The sequence below is a fragment of the Taeniopygia guttata genome, chromosome 9 (genome assembly GCF_048771995.1).
Source record: "Taeniopygia guttata chromosome 9, bTaeGut7.mat, whole genome shotgun sequence".
In the NCBI taxonomy this organism is placed as follows: domain Eukaryota; kingdom Metazoa; phylum Chordata; class Aves; order Passeriformes; family Estrildidae; genus Taeniopygia; species Taeniopygia guttata.
In genome coordinates this window covers 5326849-5347493 of record NC_133034.1, presented here as the reverse complement: position 1 = coordinate 5347493, position 20645 = coordinate 5326849, and the positions used below count along the sequence as shown (strand labels likewise).

Below are 20645 nucleotides of genomic sequence, written 5' to 3'. Positions count from 1 at the left end.
GCCCATGACAGTAATTGCTGAGTGGTCTCTTCCTGGTTTTATCTCAACTTAGGAGCATTATATTTTTCTCCCCTGTCCAGCTGATGGAGCAGCTTTGGTGGGCACCAGGGGTCCCACAGTCTGTCACTTTGGGATTATAATTTTTTGGGAATGTTTTGGCAGAGCATTTCCAGTTTTGGCCATGACCCCCTGGCCCATCCTGGAAGGATGTCTGGCTGGAAGGGTTTGGGGACGGAGGCAACCACAGCTTAGCAGAAGCGTGGGGATGTGCAGGGTCTCGGGTGAGCATGAGGTGATTCAGTGGGTGACCTCCACGATGGGGTCAGATGCCATAAAGGACCTGGCCAAGGCTTTGGAGACGCTGGTCAATAGTGGCTGGACGTGAGCCCAGGTGCGCCCATGTGGGCAAAAGGCCAATGGGTCCAGCAGGACCAGGGCAGTGACTGGGCACTGTGAGACCCCTCAAGTGCTGTGTCCCGTTCTGGCCTCCACAAGGACATCGAGGGGTCGGAGCATGTGCAGAGGAGGAAACGGAGATGGGGAAGGGGCTGGAGCACCAGGAGCGGCTGAGGGAGCTGGGAAAGGGGCTCAGCTGGAGAAAAGGATGCTCAGGGGAACCTTGTGGCCCTGCACAACTCCTGACAGGTGTCAGGGACCCCCTCAGCCAGCGGGGTCAGGCTCTGCTCCCAAGGAACAGGGACAGGATGAGGGAATGGCCTCAGGCTGGGCCAGGGGAGGTTCATATTGGACATCATGGAGAGGGCGGCCAGGCATTAAAAGGGGCTGCCCAAGGAGGTTTGGAGTCTCCATAGCTGGAGGTGTCCCAGGAAGGCCTGAACGTGGGACTCACTGCTCTGGGCTGGCTGACAAGGTGGGCACCGGTCACAGGCTGGACCCAATGGTCTTGGAAGTCTTCTCCGATTTAGTCATTCTGTGACCGGCATCCGCAGGGAGCGGGGACGCTCTCCCTCCTCCCCTTCCTCCCGCCGCCGGGCGGGATGCGGAAAGAGGCGGGAATGGCCGTGAGGGGCCGCCCGCGGCGGCGGGAGCGGCGCGTGCGCGGGGCGGGGCCTGGCGGCGGCCGCGCCGTGCGAGGGTCCGGCGGGGCGGGGGGTCCCGCCCGCTTCCCCCCGGCCCTGCGTCCGTCCCTCCGTCCCCGCGGAGCGATGGTGCCGCGGCGCCGGCAGCCCGGCGGGGGGCGGCGGGGCCGGTCCCGGGAGGCGGCGGGGGAGGCGGGCGCGGGGCCGCGGCGGGGCCGGCGGGTGCGGGGCCCGCGCCGCCATCTCCTCCTGCCGCCGCCGCTGCTGCTGCTGCTGGTGGTGCTGCCCGCCGGCGTCCAGGGCCAGCCCGGCCCCGGCCCGCATGCCCCGGACTGGCCCCCCAGCGGCACCGGGCCCAGCCTCAGCATCTACCTGAGCGAGGAGGAGGTGCGGCAGCTGATCGGTGAGTGCGCCCCGGGCCCGGCGGCGGTGCGGGGAGCCCGGCCGCTCGGGAGGGGCCGAGGGGAGTTCGCTGGGCCGGCGTGGAAGTTTGGGTGCCGGAAAAGGATGGGGCTCTGTGGGACTGGACTGGTGGGGTCCAGAAGGGAATTGGGGTGTGTGTGGGAATGTTGGTTGGGAAGCAGATCTCGGATGCTGGAGAGGGTGGAGAGGCTGGGGGATGAAGGACCTCCAGCTCCTGAGAGGATGGGGGTCTGTGGGTCTGGGATGGGAATGGGTGAATCCAGAGATTTGTGTGGGTTCTCTGGGAGTGGCTGCGAATGGGGGTGAAGGACTTGGGGCTCGGGAGGGTGTGGGGCTGAGGCACTGGGGTGGGGATGGTGGGTGTCAGCAGAGCCAGGGGTTTGCTGTGGGCTCTAGGAGACGGGGGATGTCTGCGGGACTCCTGCAAGGGACGCAGATATGGGGGTGCAGAGAAGGATGGAAAAGGTCTTGAGCAGAGATGAAGGACCTGGAGCTCAGGAGAGGATGGAGAGCTGTGGGAGTGGGGTGGGGATCGGTGATCCCAGGGATCTGTGGGTTTTGTAGGACTGGGGTCATGGTGAGAAGAGATGAGTCAAAGGTGGTCTCTGTGCTGCTTTGTGTGTATGTGGTTAGGGGAAGAAAAGGCTTCACCCTTATGGTGAGGGGCTCCCCAGATTGGAGCAACCAGGGATGGTGTCCTGTGGGAGCAGGGTAAGCTCTGGAAGGGGTGAGCTCAGAACCATGATTTAATTAGCCAGGCAAGCGACATACAGAGGGCAGAGAGGAGACCTGGCAATAATTGGGGGTGTGTGTGAAAGGAATCTTAATTTCTAGGCAGGCTGACAATTGCTGTGCAAGGACTTGGAGGCAGTTCCTGAAGTCCCCCATCTGGCCTGCTGTGGAAGGCTTTCACAGGAGTTCTGTGCTTGGAGAGTCTGACTTAAACAAAGATTTGTTTTCTGTAGGCTTTGGCTTGCATAGGCTCTTGTTTAGAGTTGGTGGCTGGAGTCTCAAAACAAATCTGTTGGTGTCCCCAGTGATTTGTTTTTCCCAAGTGCCCTGTATCTCTGCAAGCTGGAAAACTGGCAGTGCAAGACTTTATTTATGTCAAATGGACAAAATAAAAATATCTCCAGTTAATTTGCACTCTGTGAGCACATGGCTGACCCAAGTCACGGAATCTGGGGACTCAAGAGCACTGTAAACATTTTTCCCTCGTGGTTTGCCCTGGTGATCACTGTCCTGCTGTTGTCATTTGTACGTGGCACGTGCTTACTGCCAGATGCTCTGGTACAGATAGAGGGTGAAAATGTCTGACTTTCTGGTGAGCTGGGATTTTAAATAAATAGTTAATCTTGGGAGTACTGAAAGGTAGGGTTTGGGCTCTCCCCTGTCTAGTGCCTGAAATCTCTGTTAGTTGGATTTGTTCAGACTTCCGTGGCCCACTGACATAATTATTCACCATGAAGTAGCAGCTGAGGAGGCAAGATGTGCTGTTACTATTTTTTAAGCTAAATTTCTTCCTCTAGCCTTGCTTATGGGTGTCTATTACTACATGGCCGAAGGCACTCACTACTCAGCTGTCTGTAGCTGGTTTATATCACTTTCAGTATCTGGCATGAATGATCTGTTCTGCCTCTGTGACCCCAGAGACTTGGATAAATTGGAATCTAATGTGGAGGTAAACTGGGACTTCCTTCGGTTAGTGGGGTTCAGATCACTGGAAATCTGTTGCAGACCAAACTTCCATGATCTAAATTGTGCTGTTGGCATGAGCAGATTTAATTTTAGGGGTATCTCTACAATTTTAGGGGTGCTCTTGGCTGTAGGTGAGGTGTAGTTTAGGGAGGCATTTATACACAGGCCAATTTATCAATAACTTAATGTATTCCTCTGGCAGAAGAAAATCCAGAGGGACAGACAGTTTTGTTCCAGGTGTTCACAATTCTGCAAACAAACTCACCTTTTCATATGTGCCATTTTGTAGTATCTGATTGGGCTTTATACAATCAAGTTCATGGTTTAAGGCCTCGTACATATGCATGAACTTGCAAAGAGCATCGAGGGGCTTCAGCTTCTGGAACTTCCCTGAGAAAAGCCATGGGTCAGCAGATGCTGGGATAGTCACGGGGATAGGAAAATGAGGTTGCTTGTGAAGTGAAGTGTTAAGTTCAGTGAAGCTGCTAATAGAAACTGGATTCTTTCACCTTTTGTCTCTAAACAATCTCGCCTCTGCTACTCTCTTGCTGTGGCTGAACAGAAACTCTCAGATTTTCTGCTCATAAACCCAAATGTTACATGGAATTACTACAGTTACTACAGCCTGTGCTGTTTTCATGGTTCTAAATCTTACCCTATACATACTTAGGTGACAAATTTGATTAGGAATAAATGTAAGCACACATGTGGTTGCTGAATCATTCACAGACAGTGATGCAGAGCTGGAGCATCCCCGGGGTCTGGTGGAAACTCTGTGGGGCCATATCCCCACGTGGTCTCTCCATCAGCCAGGCTGACACGGTTCAGTGCAGTGTCTGGTGCTGCTGCTTTCCCCAAACCCAGGGTTCTATGTCCTGCAGCAGAACCATGGTTGTGCTTTAATCAGGTTGTGGCTCTTGTAAGTGAAATAGGAACTTGTTGCAGATTATATGTGGCTGTTCTTTGTGACAGATACGGTGATTTACAGTGAAAACTGCCTGCTCCTTTCCTGTATGCTCACGCCAGATTTCCACAGTCGGGCTGTGGAATTCTGACCATGTGTCTGCCGTAGGAGGAATTGTTTTGTAGTCTTCAGGACTTTAGGTAGAAGAAAACTAGAGGAAACTGGCTCGTCTTGTTGTGTGAGGTGGATTTTTATTTCGAAACACTGCGGAGTTCTCAGGGTCTGAAAGCAGGACTTGCTATATGGCAGGCATATGGTGTCTCTGTCAGAAATATCTCTTGCCATTCCCATGGAAAATATTCCCAGCCATCCAGACAACAAGCCTTTGGGAAAAATAATCTGTGGTTTTCACATAGCTGAATGTGTCAGATTCCACTTACACCAGGCAAGATTCAGCACTAGAGGGGATGAAGTAGGAAGGAGTTAGCTGAGGGGACTTGGCTGAGATGCCCCAGCGATGGCAGCAGGAGGCAGAGGTGTCACAGTGAGAGCAGTGATGAGGTACAGGATGAGGGGGAGTTGGGGAGGAGGAAGGAAAGTGCTGCTTTTTGGGGAGAGACATCCAGAGCACCACAACCATTTTAGGGGTATCTCTGAACTCTCTTGGCACCATCATCTGTAGCTTTTTAGAGCTGGTTCATCTGCAGAATCTTTTTTGGGCCTGTGCTTAGATCTATAGAAAGTTTTGTTAGTCTTATGTAGCGACTGAACAGGTGTGAGAACACCACCTGATCCCATCCCTTTTTGCAGTGGTGCTGAACATGCAGGTGGTGTGAAGTTAGTGATGAGTTACTCAGTAGGAGGTCTCTACTTGATTTAGTGACTTTCATTCCAGTTTTCCCATGAAGTCAGAATGTGGTGTTTGCCTCCTGTTGAAATGCTCCATTGTTCTGCTTTTCACAGGATCCTGGGATGTGAAGGCTGGTATATCCCCGTTTTGCAGGTACCAATGTAAGGTTTAGAGAATAAGGTAGAAAATACTCATTATTATAATATTAAATAGCTGGCTTTAAAAATTAAGGATTGGATCTAGTCTGTTTCAGACCACGATGTTATTTGGCAGTTAGTGCATTCCTGGTTTATCTCTTAGACCTTGATTATGAGTTCCCAGCAGTTCTGAGCTCAGCTTCACAGGTTCTACCCTCTGATTCTGAGTATCAGAATCAATAGCTGCCTGTGAAAACTTGGCTTAAGCAGCTCTCCTGGCATTGCATGCTGTTCTCTTGCAGCATTCATGGCAACAGCAAGGTGCTTAAGCAGTGAGGACAACCCTTTGTGTCCCTGGAGGAGTTTTTTTTGAGACTACGTTCCTTTCAGCTGTGAAATTGGTCTTGTGGATAGCCCTCCTGTCACATGGCTCTGGGTGTTTTTAGGAGTCTGGTCTGGATGTTAACTGAGACTTTAGTCCCATGGGGGGAAAATACCACCACATTATTGTGTAACTAAGGGCTATCATGATGCATATGCAGGGGGGCTAAATTAGACTTGCAGGGGAATTTTAAAGTCAGAAGTCCTACAGTGTTTACATTGAGTTTCCAAATTTAGTGTTCTCTGGCCTAGTTTCTTCTGAGCAATCACTGAATACTGTCTGTTGTTAGTTTTATATTTGCACTCTCTCGATTACAGAGTAAAATTAATTTCACTTATGTGACTTGTACTTACGTGTTCTAGAATGTCATTAGAAGTCGTTGTGCAGTTTACTAAAATGAGTTGTCTGGCTGCAAGATGCAACATCGATGCAAAATCTGTTACAACCGAGTGCTGTTTGTTTGGTTTTTAAATTGAGATGGTGACTCACAGGGTGGTTGAGGTTGGCAGAGACCTCTGGAGGTCATCTGGTCCCACCCCTTGCTCAAGCCGGGCCACCCAGAGCTGCTTGTCCAGCACCACATCCAGGAGCTTTTGGACATCTCAGAGGATAGAGACTTCACCACTTCTGTGGGCAGCCTGTGCCAGTGCTCAGTCACCCTCACCGTGTGAGTTTTCTTGCTGTTCAGGCAGACCCTCCTGTGTTTCAGTTTCTGCCTGATTTTTGGATCTCCTCACTGGGCACTGGTGGGAAGAACCTGCTTCCATCCTCTCTGCACACATCTTTGAATATTTATATACATTAATGAGATCCCCAGCTGTCCTCCAGGCTGAACAGCTCCAGCTTTCTCAGTGTCTTCTTCTGGTAGAGGTGTTGCAATTCCTTTAATTCTCTTTGAGATCCTTCACTGCACCCTCTCTTGTAGCTCTATGGCTCTTCTATTGGGAAGCCCAGTGCTCTAGGTGTGCCAGAGTCCTGGAAAATTACAGGCCAAATGCAATTTTGTATGTTAGAAATGGAGTCTAAGCATCATTTTATTGCAGCAGATGGTGTTAATTGTCTTCATTTTATACTATGAAACATCTTTGTTGATGTCATTGTTTTGGGGAGTTGGCCACAGACAGGAGTTCCCATCAAAAGTGCTTTATGGTACTTGCACAGCATCTGTAGTGGCTGGAAATCCTCTTGTTCCTTTGTTGCCTGATTGTTATGAGAGGGAGCTGAAAGTATGTATTCTTTGTGATTCTTGAAAAGCTTCAGGGCCTTGTTAAAATCCCACTCAGCCTGCCTTGAACAGTATCACAGCCTGGAGCACCACCAGGCAGCCAGTGCTGTGATCTGAGTGAGGGTTGTTAGCAGCACCCAAGATCATTTTCCATGGGAGCTGGGAGACTCACAGGTCCTGGAAAAAAATGCAGCAAAGAGCCTCTAAGGTTGCAGGAGAATGTAGGAGATGTCCCCAAGGAGCAGACATTTGAGTGCCCCAAAGGTATAGAAGCAGATGTGTGTGTGGTACATGAGTTACAGTTCAAGGTCAGGTTCTCTTGTATACGTGTTCTGAAATCTTCATTTCATAGCTTTTAAGTGCTTGGCTTTGAAGAACAGAAGGTTTTTTGCAGGCTGTACTTTTGCAGTGTTCCACATGCCTGTCTTTGCAGGAGTACAACATTCACTTCATGGCACCAGTAGAAAGGGAAGGTTGACAGAGGTGCACACCTGGAATGAAAGTGTACTTCTAATCCTGACAGACACCACACACTGAAACAAAATGAACTGCTGAAAATGTTCTGATATATCCAGTGAAGTGCAAGTGCTCTTTTTAGGATAATAAATCTGTTACCTTGCTCTGTAAAGCCCATTAGCCCACTGACAGTCTGTGATGGGTGCTCAGTAGCTGGTGGGTTTGGGTTGTGGGTGGGTGTTACTCAGCCTGCTCTGGAGCTGTGGGGCTGGGGACAGGCAGATGTTTAGGGCTGTGCAGCAACAGGTCATGACAAGTTCTCTGCAGCAGCCTGTGTTCCTTCTGGAGCCTCTAATTGTGCCTGGGTGTCTGTCTGATTTACCTGTGTTCATTCTGGAGCCTCCCATTGTGCCTGGGTGTCTGTCTGTCTGATTGATCCAGTGCCATGGTTCACATCCATATTGAGGCTTCTGAGAATGAGCTGCAGTTGGGGCTCCTCTGTCCCTTTCCATTCTGTTGCCTTCCCTTTAGCTTGCACAGTTCTAATAACAGTGTATGGGCATTTCTTTGGAGATGTGTGAAATCGTACAATCCACTGCAGTATTGGTAATGCTTGCAAACCTGCAGAAGAATAAGCTTCTAGAAGCTTGAAATAGCCAGTGGAAGGCCTTCCTCATAGAGGAGTGAGCCTGTGGCCTGGATTTGGATTGCTTTAAAACCATATTCTGTGATGCCACTAAGGTGGAAATCTGTGAAATAACCTTCAGTCCTTGTGTGTGTTGATCTGCTCAGCAGTGCTGAGGTGGGTGGTTGATTTCTGAATCCTGCTTTACCACATCAGCTGATGTGTTGGGATTTGCTGTGCTGGGGGCTCTGTCTCAATCCTGCCTGGAGAAGGCTCTTTCCTTCTGGAAATTGGTGTTCAGACGGGACTGTAAGGGCAGACTGTGGCTGGACTGCCTCGTGCAGCTCTGTCTGTGCTCAGGCCTGGGAGGAAACAGCCATTTCAGCTCCCCAGAGGCCAAGGTCTGTCTAGTGATAAATGTTTGTGGCTCTTTTAGCATTTGTTGTCAGGGACTTGGAAGAAACCTGACCTCTGAAAGCTGTCCTGGTGGTGGTGAGGGAAAAAATTCCCGAAGCTGCATTCCTCACTCCTGTGAATTTACACCTGCATTCTGTTTGGCAGCATCCTATTTATCACTGCTGATTGTTTGGTCTCTTTCTCCCTCCAGTGCACAGACAGAATGGAAACGAAAGAGAGGAAATGGAGGCACAGCTCCCTGCATGCATGAGAAAAGCCAGCAAGAAAGGCTCAGGATACTGAGAGGAAGGCAGGGACCGAAACTGCTCCTGAGCACCACCTGCACAGAGGGAAATAAAGGAGATAGGGATCTTGTTCACAGGCACGAAAAATCCCAGGGTGGTGTTTTCCCGAGAGTGGGAGCTGTGGAGGCAGCTGTACTGTACACTCTGGGTATTTTAAAGGATGAAGCCTTGTGTTTTTCTCATCCCCTTCTGCTATTCACAGTTTTGTTTGGATACTGGAAAAGCTGAATTAATGAGACAAATTCCAAATGTGTTGATTCACGGTTGTGCTGAGCTCTAGTGAAATGACTTGATGACTAATTCCTACCTGAAACTGTCCAGACTGGAATATCACAGAGACTCCTACTTTCCTTGCAGTGGATGGGTGTTAAGTCAGAGTTACTGTTGGTTCTTTAGTGTGCAGGATTCAATCGTACTGAAGGTCTCAGCTGTGAGAGCAGGGAGTGAAGTGTGTTTAATGAGTTGTGCCTGGTGAATTGAGTTCTTTTCCCTTTTTTCCCCGAATGGCAGCAGCACCAGCAGCTCCCATGTTGGGATGAATGCTAACACTCTCTGCAAATGCCTTGTGGTGGCACAAAGGGCGCCATGGCAGAGGCTTCAAAGGCATTATTCCTCTTCCATCGCTGCCTTTGTCCTTCTTTCAAGCGGATAACTCACATATTTGCACTGACTGCTCCAGAGAGCTGGGAGCAGAAGCAGCAGCATGAAACTAATGTGATGCTTTAGAATTTCCCTGCCACTTACTGGGTGTTGAATAGCTGTAATTAAATTAAGCAGTATATTGATTTCAGCACGCTGCTTGGGAAAGAGCAGAGCGGGAGCACAGGCATGGGAGCTGCTGCTTGGGAGGCTTGGAAAGCATGAGCAGGCTGATAAACTAATGATGGTTATTCTCTCCAATCTGCTTGGGCCTTTATGAAATCAGTTAATGGCCTTGCAGAGTAATTCCTAATAAAAGAAAAAAATACGAAGCTCTGTAGGTTTAGAGATGGCACAGAAGTGAACAGACCTGGCTTAGTTTGTTTAGAGCTTGTTTTTGTGTTAAACTATCTGTGTCACTCTGATGAAAGTGTTCAGAGCATCTCAAAAGATGTGGACAGTCCATCAACCCTTCAGCAGTCCTGTGGGGCACAGAACCAGTAGTACAGACTTCAAGGCTGAGGGATCTGAAGTAAGGTTTTTCTGGCATTTTGAAAACTTTTTTTTCATTTTCAATCTCATATAAAGAATAAAACAATACAAATGTTATAGTTCACAACATTACAATCAAAACCCAACTATCTCTTAATTATGATACAATGTAAACATTTCATAACCTATCAACTGTTACCACGCTATACTATAAATACCTTCAAATCAATAATCTAAAATTACCTCTCATAAATCCTGCTACAATATATTTTGCAGCTCTATTTCTCTAAAATAACTAATCTTTTTTACAAAACCATCTTTTAAAACTTACTTCTATTTCTCTCTCAACAATGTCTATCCTATTCCATAACGTTTCTAAATCAACTTTTATTATCTCAAAATTTACATACAAATACACACTGTGTGAACCTTCTATCAAACCTTAAAATTTTTCTATAAATCCATTTCCCACATGATGCACTGAGGGAGGGGGTGTGTCTTTTCTTCCTAATTAATATTAAATTTATTTGCACTCTGTCGAGTACTCATTACTGGAATAGCCATGGCACTGGCCCAAACACTGTTCTGGAGGTGACTTAGGGTCTTGTCTACAGTGATAACTAAATCAACATATGGGTGCATTGCTGTAGCTAAATGAAATAAAAATAAAACGGCACAATTTCTCAGGGTAGGTGACACTGAAACACCACCAACACATGTTATTCACAAGCCCAAATGACACCTGGCATGCCTCTGTGAGGTGCTGGTGTTCTAGCTGGGAAGATGACAGCAGCTCCCTTCCAAAGCTTTGGGGCACTACCGAGAATTTGATCAAAGGTTTTATTTTGAGGGCTGTGCTCTTGGCCAACTGCAATTCATGAGGAGGGAACCTTTTGGTTTTCTATTCTCAGTGTTTGCTTTCATTCTAATTCAAAAAGAGCATCAAACTTCATATTACAGTAATGATGAGATTTGCCATAGCTGCTAAGTTAAATTTATTTCATAAGTACACCTAAGAATAAAGTTTTTATATTTTTCCTTTAAGTTAGATTTATTTTTTTGTATTACTGAGTTTCATTTCAGTTGTTTCCAACCCTGTACCTGTGCCATTCCTATTCCCACTTGTCCCATTTCCCCTTGCCCTCTTTGTAGGTCCTTGCCACTAATTTTCCTCTGCCTTCAAGTATCCATTTTGTGCATCTCTGCTGCATTTTTCCTTTGGAATCAGTGCTTCAGGTAACTCATGTACACCATCCTGCCTATTAACAGCAATGTGGCTGCTGTTTGGTGAGTTTTCTAGGTTTTCTTTTTTTTTTTTTTTTCTCTTGCAATGGCCAAATTTCATTTAGAAGGGTGTTCTCAGGAGCAGAGTCCGCTTGCATTTTGCTGTGAGGTGAGATACACGGTTTTGATTTGGGTTTTTCCCCTGCCCCTATTAAGAAGGGTCATTTAGCTGTTTCTACAGGGATCTTTATATCCTACCTAGCAGAAAAGTGGAGATTTTTTTCTTTAGGTGAAGGCAAGAAGAGCAAGCAGCTGGTTGAAATGTAGTTGTTGCTGTTCAGAGACAAATAAAGGGTAAGCAGGTGGGTCATAGGAACAATAAATATATTCTGTTTAGTATGGATCGAGTTAAATATTGATTGTACTTCAGCAGGTGGCATCTCCTAGGGGAGCTTCTTCCTGTGGAAGTGAAGAAGTCCTCCCTCTGACTTTCCACAAGGCCTTTCAGTGGAAAAAATCCCTTTTGCTTGGGGTGTTGAATTTGCAAATTGTATTTAACTGTATCAATGAGGTGAATTGGGGGTTAACTGCCTGTGAAGGTTCACAAGGACTTAATGAGAGCTTTCAGCTAAGAGTTTTTTCTCAGTTTGCTGGTTGTTGGGAAGCTTCCTGCTAAGAGTTCCTGCTGAGGAGTCTTGGTCGGTTTTCAAGGGTGCATTAATTGCCTCGAAGTTATGTTGGGTATTTCCTCAAATTGAATGCCTTACACGTTTTATTCCCCCTCCAGCTCATGAGAAGTTCACTCTGCCCAGGTAACAAATAACCACAGCCCACGTTCCCTCTGCTGCTGCTCCCTGGAATTGGATGAGCTTGCAGAGGTGTGAGTATTGCTGGCTTTGTGCTGCTGCTTTGTCTTTAGCTTGACACTGATCACCATCCTTTGACAGTCCCTGGTGCCCCTGTTAGGAGACTGAAAAGCTGCTTCTTCATCATCTCCATATTGCTGAAGGTTTAACTTGGTTTAGCCCTGTTTTATTTTTCATCAGTCATCTTTTCCACAGACTGCCAACGTGTAAGGTTGTTTAAAAACAAGTATTTCGGCCCAAAATCCTGACCAACAACTCTGACAGACTGTAGCTATGTGGAAAGCTTAAGTAAAAATGCAGGTGTCAGTTACTTGTTTTATTAAAGCGAAGTTCACTTTGTTGTTGTATACACTGGATATGCACAAATATGATGTAAGTAGTTTTTTGTGTGTCAGTATTTTCAGAGGCTTAGTATTGTATTCCCAGTAGTTTCCTTTTTCTAAATGAAATCGATCTATGTTGATCAATTTGCAATTTTTTCCCTGTATCTTTGAATTCCCAGCTGTAGTTTCAGCCCTGGGCAAAGCTGATTGTTGAATTAACTAAGTACATTCAAACTAATAAGACTTTGCTCTGGGAACGTGTTTTTCCTACCCTGTGAAAAAAGGAAGTTTCAGTAGTCAAGAGATGATTTTTAATTCTGCAGTCACATTTAATTTTTCTGTGTTTGGGCTGTGTTTTCCAGTGGACATTTGCAAAACCTGCTGCAAAACTAGCAAAGTTTAGCATTTAAAGTTAGTGTTTCAGACTTAGGGTGCACTTTAAATGAAAGGAAAATTGAAGTAAAAAGAGGCTGTCTTTTTCAGCAAGGTAAGTTATCCAGTGCTGGGAGAATCCAGTGCGTTTATCCCGTGTGTTTATGGGATGAGCAAGCTTGGGAGGGGGTTGATGTTGGAGGGGTGTTGAGCCTTGGGTTTTGTGCTCTCTCACATGAGTGTTCACCCTGGTGTGGAGATTTCTGCTGTGGCCAGAGGACTGACCCAGATGAGCAGCTCAGGAGCAGAGGCCTTATTCTCTGGAGTACATAATAGAACAAATAAAATATTTATATAAAGAGCATAACTCACTGAACTGTGTAAATCTTCCCTTTAATTGGTTTCAGTGGCTGTGAGTCAGGATCAGGAGTGGCTCTGCTCTGGGTGGGCTGTGGTGGTTTGATGTCACACTGCAGAGACTTCTCAGCTGCTGATGAAGAAACTCTTTTAAATTACAGACTAGAGCATTAAGAAAACAACCCCCAATTTCAGTCATTTCTCTGCTGGGGAGCCACTGGACAGATAATTGTCAGCTATTGTTACCAGACTGCTTTTAATGAAATGCTGCTTTTTGCAATATTCTAGCCCTAGTCTAATAGGAAACTCTTGCATTGCACACTCATTTTGGATCTCCCCATTTAAGACAAAATCTGCCAGAATTATGTTATGGAGATATGAAGTAATTTAGTAATTAAGTGTAACCCCAGGTAAGAGACTCCTAAGTGCTGCTGTCATTTCTAAGAGCATGTTAGTACTGGTGCATGTTGCAGGATAGATTTGCTTCATAAAAATAAAATAGAATTTTCCCATGGTAGTAGAGGCAAGTTTCTTTTGTATATTGTGCTTAAAATGAAAAAAAACAAAAACAAAAGAGTTGAAGCTAAACTGCATTTGCACAAGGATATTTGAAAAGAAATGTTTTGTTAGGCTGCTAGACAGACATGATTCAATTTTGTCATGAGCACAAGGGCTGCCCAGCATCCTTGGCATCTAGGAATAAAAGGTGGCCTCTCCCCTTCCTTTCTGAGCTTCTTCAGATGCTCTGTTATGTTAAACAGTGCAAAGAATGACAAACTTTCTCTCTCCTGCTGCTTAAATTTACCTTTTTGTTTGCCTTCAACTTTAATTTATTCTTTCAAGTCTGTGCCCAAGGTACAAAGATGGGGAAGTTAATAATGAGATTTAGAGGTTGCCTGGGTAAAAGATTGGTGGTTTTGCCTCAAAATCCAGCAGAGCATTGCTCTGAACTGATCTCATGTGTGCTGGTGTAGGTTAGTCAAGTCCAAGTAAGGAGAAACCAGATCCTTCCGTGCTGTGCCTTGTCTGCATATGGACTTGTTTAGGGAGCTTTGCCAAAGCAGAGCTGCAGCCCAGCTTTTCAAACTGGTCAGCATTGATCACCAATATTCTGCTTAAACCAACAGAAGCTGCTTTTCCTCCTCTGTGTTTTGTGATATTTCTTTGTAAGGCTCTCCATCTTTTTCTTTATGTTTTGCAACTTTGCCTAGAAAATGATTGAGGAGCTGCCTATTTCCTGTAGCTGTTTGTATTGCATCTGTGTTTTCCTCCTAGAGCCACCTGTTTTCTCCTTTTATTATTCCATTTAGGACACAAACCATTAAATCCATCTTGGATTTGCTGTACTTAGTGCAAAGGAAGAATTGAGCACCTTCAGAGGAACCCAGCATCTTGCAGAATGACATTTTCCCTTTCCTCTACCAGTAAGGTTTAGGTTTAGTACTTTACTGAACATTTTTGAAATCTGAAACAACTGAGAAACTAGAAGTTTTTTCTCTTTTTCCTTTGCAACTTGCTACTTCAGCTGGTGCATCTTATGCTGCTGCTGAGTTTGGAAGAGATTTACACTAAAAAAACAAAATGTTAAGGTTGCTGCTTTAGGCTGTGTGTTGGCAGTGACCTGCTTCATTTGGCGCTATTTTTCTAAGCTACCTATGTCCAAAGCAGGCCTTGGAAACACCTTAGAGTATCTGATGAAGTCACAGGACTGTTTTAGTGTAAGCTCCATCTAAGTGCTGCTGCAGTCTCACCTTCCACGTGGGATGCTCCTGGGCATCGTCACTAATCCAGGGAGTTAAACTCACTGAGGTGTGTTCCCCCACGTTTTCTCTCCTTGCATAGTGCCAGCTTGACTCCTTACACTTGGCTTGCTGAAGGCTTAAATAAGGAATGTTGTCAGGCATGTGTAAGTTTGCAAGTCTGAAGGAAAAGGGGAAAATGCAGAATTAAAGCAGTTCTGAGTTCAGCTGTCATGGTGAGACTCAGGTCCCATCAGAGAACCACGGCTGTGGCTCTCACTGCTGTTCTCTGCAGTGCCCTGTGTGATTTCTGACCTGGCCATGCCTTCCCCTCTGGCTGCAGTGTGCTGCAGCTCCCGGGATCAGCACTGGGCTCCCCCGTGGCTGCAGAACACACTTGCCTGCCTGGCTGCCTGCCTGCAGCACAGGCTGGGCCTTTTTCTCACTGGCAGGTTCAGCTGCAACATTCTTGTGTTTTGCTTGCCTGATTGAGATAAATTATACAGACAGTGCTTGGGGAATTCAGGATTGAGTAGGGGAGGTAGCGAGAGGATGAAAAATTAGAAATGGAAGGATGGTCTGGAAGCAGATCTGTCCTGTGGTGGATTGGAGGTGGGGAGATGGGAGTTTGCTTGTCTGGGGAGGACCCTGGTTCTTAGCTGTGCATGGGAAAAGGAATTTTTTCTGAGTTCACCAATGGGAAAAGATGTTCTAGAGAGGAAATATTTTAATCGTTGATAAGTTTAAAAGGGGAAATTACTGTACAGTATTGAAACACTGACATTTCCCAAGGGTGTATCCATCAGTTTCCAGGCTTGGAGAAAACATTGACCCAGATTCCTGGGAGAAAAATATCTAGTGAGAAGCAATTGGGAGATACTGCCTGTGAGTTTAATCACAGAACCATGGAAGGGACCTTAAAGCCCATCCAGTCCCACCCTCTGCCATGGGCAGAGACACATTCCACTAACCCAGGGTGCTCCAAGCCTCATCCAGCCTGGCCTTGGGACACTATGCCAGGGCCCCACCACCCTCACAGGTAACTCCTTCCCAATATCCTAACCCTGCACACTGGCAGTGTGAAGCCATTCCCTCTCATCCTGGCACTCCAGCCCCTTTTAAAAGGTCCTACTCCAGCCTTTTTGAGGAACTTCCTGAAGCTGGTGACCCACGAACACTGGAAGCACAGAGGATCTACTGGTAAAGTGTCACTGTGCTTTGAATCCTTCCCTAGGCAGTTTCTTTAACTCCCTGATGGGAGCAGGACTCTGAGCCAGACAATCTTCGGCCTTTTTTTTAGGAATTCAGAGCTGTAGTACAAAACCTCTGGAATTATTTTTCTATGCCAGTCTTGAAGCATAGTATTTTGGATGCAACACAACATTGATTCTCATGCAGCTCTTACATCTTGCTTGTGAAGGTCATATAGTTAGTGTCTCCTATTAGTGTGGAGTTTTTTCTGGCAGTGCAGGCACAAAACATTAGTGTCCTATAAAATGAAATTACTCAGTGTTGTACTACTATTAGAGGTTTGATTTTCTGTAGGGTAACTTGGTTTTGTACATCTTTGGATGATATTGCACATCAAATACTTCTGACAGCTTCAGTTAGGATTGCATTTTATATTACTCTTATGAACTCTTATTGCTTTTTGCAATAGGCAATTTTATTGCTGTGTACCCATTTGATTACAATAACCAGTTTCTCTACAATATTTCTATTAAATCAAGGATTATCATCCTAAAATTCTGAAATGTTTCTGTGAATCTCTGGTTACTGGGACCATTTATCAACAAGAGAAGCTTTTCTTTATTCCAGAGGCAGCTTCCTTGTTCCAGCTGCATTGCTTCACACTGTTTCCCTAATTTTTAAAATTATTTGTACTTAATGGTGTTCATTTGAATGAAGGTTCTGCCTTTAAACCTTCCCATCTTGACTGGATCTAATGCCAAGTGTCTGATGGTTTTGAGCTCTTCACAATCCTGTGTTTGCTCACTCTGAGTTGGGTTTCATGTATAAACACGTAGACATGTAAGAATGATCCAGGCAGGGATTTCTTGAAGTTTGCTGTTGCTTTTATGTGTTTTCAAAATTTAGTTTTGTTTCTGGGGCTGTGTGGACTTCCCCCTCCTCCCTCTTTTGCTGGTGGATATGTTTTTGCATTTCACATTTATTTTTAAGTGGAAATAGGGACTATGTGTACAAGGACTGTCTCAGGCTGTTTAATGTAAACACTTAGAGCAGCACCTGCATCTTTTTCTGCTCAACATCTCATGTGAGATAATTTGTCCCTGGGATTACTCCATTGTCTTGATTCCTTTCATGCATCCAGTCTTGGGGGTTTTCCCCATCGCCATCCCCAGTACCTGTGATTAAACTGTGGGGTTTTGGTTAAGTTTTGGGACCCTGATGAGCCAGCAGGGAATAAAAGTGGTTAACAGCAACAGGAATGAAGAGGAATGTCTTGTCTGCTCTTTTGTATCTTGTGGAAACAAGGTGGATTAAATCAAGCTCTGAAATAAGAGAAAATGTCACTTTGTACTGATCTGTACCCAGTTTTTGCATTAAAGAGGAGGAATTACTTCTCTTGAGCTGATGCTCCCTTTCTTCAAATGCAGCTTATCTACACAGTTAAATGGTTAGCTTGGATTTGTTTTCCTTAGTTTCTTAAGAAAACCCAGCCTTTCATCATTCCCTGGATTCTTGAAATGGTTTTAGGATGCCTTAAATCCTATCATCTTGAAGTCACAGCCTCTCCAACATTTTTGACTTTCTAGTCATAAAAATAATAATTAATGGAACCACATAACGGTTTAGGTTGGAAAAGGCTCATCCAGTTCCACCCCCTGCCATAGGTAAGGGCACCTTCCACTATCCCAGGTTCCTCCAAACCCCATCCAACCTGGTCTGGAACACTTCCAGGGCTGGGGCAGCCACAGCTTCTCTGGAGACCCTGTGCCAGGGCCTCAGCATCCTCATAGGGAAGAGTTTCATCCTAATATCCCATCTAAATCTCTCCTCTTCTAGTTTTAAACCATTTCCCCTTATCCTTTCACTGTCTCACTTTGAAAAATGTCTTCCTGTTTTTTAAAAGCTCCCTTTAGGTCCTAGCAGCCCATGAGGAGGCATCCCAGAATCTGCTATCTCCATTCCCATTTGTACTGTGACTGATTTGAGCTCTCTTGTTCTCTCAGTGTGGAATTTTCAATGTCTGATTTACCCCATTGTTCTCCTGGCATGTCCAAGAGCCTTGATAGCATTTAACTGGGAGCACTGGAGGATGGGCTGTATGAGACAAGGTGAAATGGTACTGACTGCAAATCCAGTGTGGTTTTGTCTGAGGATATGGAGCTGGGATTAATTTTACCCCTGCAGGGAAGCAGTGCTTACCCTGCCACTAATTGCTATTGGCACCCAGGACAAGCTGCAGGTCCTGCCCTGTGTTCAGCGTGACCTTGGATTGTGTGTCACAAAAAGTAACAGCAGCTGCAGTGTTTATAATATCAGAGGCTGTGTCTTACAGGGGGAAATGCACCTTAGTGCCCTGACATGAATAGTTTTGTGGGGCTTTCAGGTCTCTAGGTGTACTTAAATGTTCAGAGAGCAAAGGGTTAACACAAAATGTTGGTATTGCTGGGTGTACAAATGCCACCTCTCACTCTCTAAGAGGAGGACCAGCTTTTTACACAAGCAGACAGTGATAGGACAAGGGGGAATGGCTTTAAACTGTAAAAGAGAGATTTAGATTAGATATTAGGAAGAAAGTGTTCCCTGTGAGGGTGGTTAGGCCTGGCACAATTGCCAGAGAAGCTGTGGCTGCCCCTGGATCCCTGGAAGTGTCCAAGGCCAGGTTGGACAGGACTTGAAGCAACCTGGGCTAGTGGAAGGTGTCCCTGCCTATGACAGGGGCTTTAAATCCAAACCATTCTGTGATTCTGTGATCTAATTACCTTGAAGCTAATTCCATACTGCCTAGGTGTTTCGGGCTCAAGAAATGAGCTATTCCAGAAGGAATTACCTGTGATTAACTGACTGATAATTCAGAGCAGTTTCGTTTGAGTGAACACAGTTGTAAATAAAACGAGTGAATTTGAGTGATTCCCACAAGCAGAACAGGGGATGTTCAGGAGAGCCTGTAATAACTCTACTGTATGTTTGCATGAAAAGTTGTTTTTCCTTCCATTACATTCCAGCTTTTACCTCTTCCTTAGGCTGTGGCACCTCTCTGAAGTGATTGGTCTGTAAGGCTTTGGAGCCCTCCATGAGAGCTGCCGGCTGTGAGCCTTGGTCTCCAAACCTACCTTGGAATTTAGGGATTGGAGGAAGTGTTTGCTTAAACATGCAGATATAAGTGGAGCTGGTGGTCCTGAAAGTTGCTTGTTCCAATGTGTTTGGTCCTGTTCTTTTCTGTCTTACCCTTCTCTTTCTTCTTACAGGTCTGGATGCAGAGTTGTCTTACGTGAGGAATGATGTGGTTAATCACTATGCCTTATCCTTCAATCTCCTCATACCCAGCGAGACCAACAATCTCCACTTCACCTGGCATGCCAAATCCAAGGTGAGCAGGCATGACTTCTGCTCTGGGTACTTGAGACATGAGCTGTTCTGCTTGGTGAATACCCACTGCTATAATTTAATGGCTTTTTTCTTTGAAAAAATTAGCATATGCAAGGTGCAAAATACTTACACAACTGCAGGCAATAAGTGAAGATGGCATACATCCAAGCTGTTCCTTATTTTAGAAAGTTGAAGCACTTATTTCAAAGCATTTTATATTTCTTGCTCCTGGCAAGGTCCATGTATGCATACAAGCCACTGGCTGTGGAATCTCTTCCCTTGGTGCATTGGACACACAGAAGGGCAGCCATGAACTGAAGCCTCTGGAAATTATATGTAGAGCAATTGTTGTAGAGATTTCTAGAAACATATGCTTGGAGACAAGGAGAGCCTATAAAAGCGGCATCCAGTATGTTTTTACTGAGCCCTGATTAAATGGAAAGGCTTTTTAGTCACTTAATCACTGTGCCTGGAGCGTGCAGCAGCAGCTGTCAGAGAGATTGCGTATGCTCTTACATTCTGAAGCATTTCCAGTTACTTAACAATTTATTTTCATATATGAAATGATCTGTTTAGTCTCTGCCAGATGTTCATTCTGTTCTTGAGTGATGGTTGTTCTTCTCCCCTTAAGTAGGAAAGGCTGCAAGTAGGAGCAGCAGTATTAAACTAGCTCCACTAGTGCGAGTCCTGAAGATTCCTCCTGCCGTTGTTCTTCCTTTTGACGTGTAACTTGTTAAGAGGAGAGACTTTTGGCCTGCAGTGGAATTGGGTCGAGTGCCAGCCAGCCCTGATCCCATATTCCACATGCACAGTGGCAGTTCAGTCACTTGTCATTTGAGAGGAGTTCCCTTGTCACAGCTTCAGCTGAGGCTCCCTGCATCACTGGCCCTGCCCTGTGTTTCCTTGGGCCTGGCTGTGAATTTTGAGGAGGAATTTTGAAGCTTGTGTAGCCTGCTTCCCATTCCTGGGGTTCCACCCCTCAGCATCTTCTGCTCCAAGTTGGTATGGTGTGACATGGAGGAGCTCAGGTTGTGTCTCTTCCCTTGGCATCCTGACTGAAAAATAAATTGATAACAGAAATGAATCATATTATGTTTTTAAAAGGGGGGAAAAACTAACTATGGGGACAAAGTCAAACAGATGAATTCAGCTGAGAGTGGAGGGGGAGGATGAATTTCCAAGAGGAGTTTATGACTTAGAGTAGATAGTGTACTTTTTCTTGAATGAATGTTTGCAGAGTCAGCTTCTTAAGTGGAAACAAAATCTTGACTACAGTTGAATAAACTATTTCTAAGCAATTTTGTTTGTAAAACTGACTGTGGGAGGGGAAATTGTTTGAATTTTAGCACCTTTAACAAAGTGACTTTTGAACAAGTAAGTTTAAAAGTATCACTGAGTGAGGTTTGTGAGGGATGATTTTTTTTTTTTTTTTAAGACAAGCATTCTGAATTCTGCCCCAGATTTTAAGGAATGATTTTGCAAGTAGATTCTGTTTTGGCTTTCTTAATTTCAACTGTCACAAAAGTCTTGATACTAAAATGTCACATAAGAAACTTGGAATATGGATGCCTAAAATTACCAGCACTCCTTGAAAATAATGTATGGGTTTTTATTTTCAAAAATTATGAAAAGAGA

General features: G+C 45.4%; 1 protein-coding gene across 2 annotated transcripts in view; it reads left to right on the top strand.

The window, feature by feature from the left end:
• The first annotated feature begins 1053 nt into the window (after positions 1-1053).
• RYK (receptor like tyrosine kinase) overlaps positions 1054-20645 on the top strand; it is a 54629-nt gene continuing 35037 nt past the window's right edge. For both annotated transcript variants that reach the window (XM_002192766.7, XM_072933279.1), the window contains exons 1-2: positions 1054-1443; positions 18890-19011. In XM_002192766.7, coding sequence (XP_002192802.5) covers positions 1167-1443; positions 18890-19011 — 399 coding nt within the window. In that variant the 5' untranslated portion in view covers positions 1054-1166. The remainder of the gene's footprint in view (positions 1444-18889; positions 19012-20645) is intronic.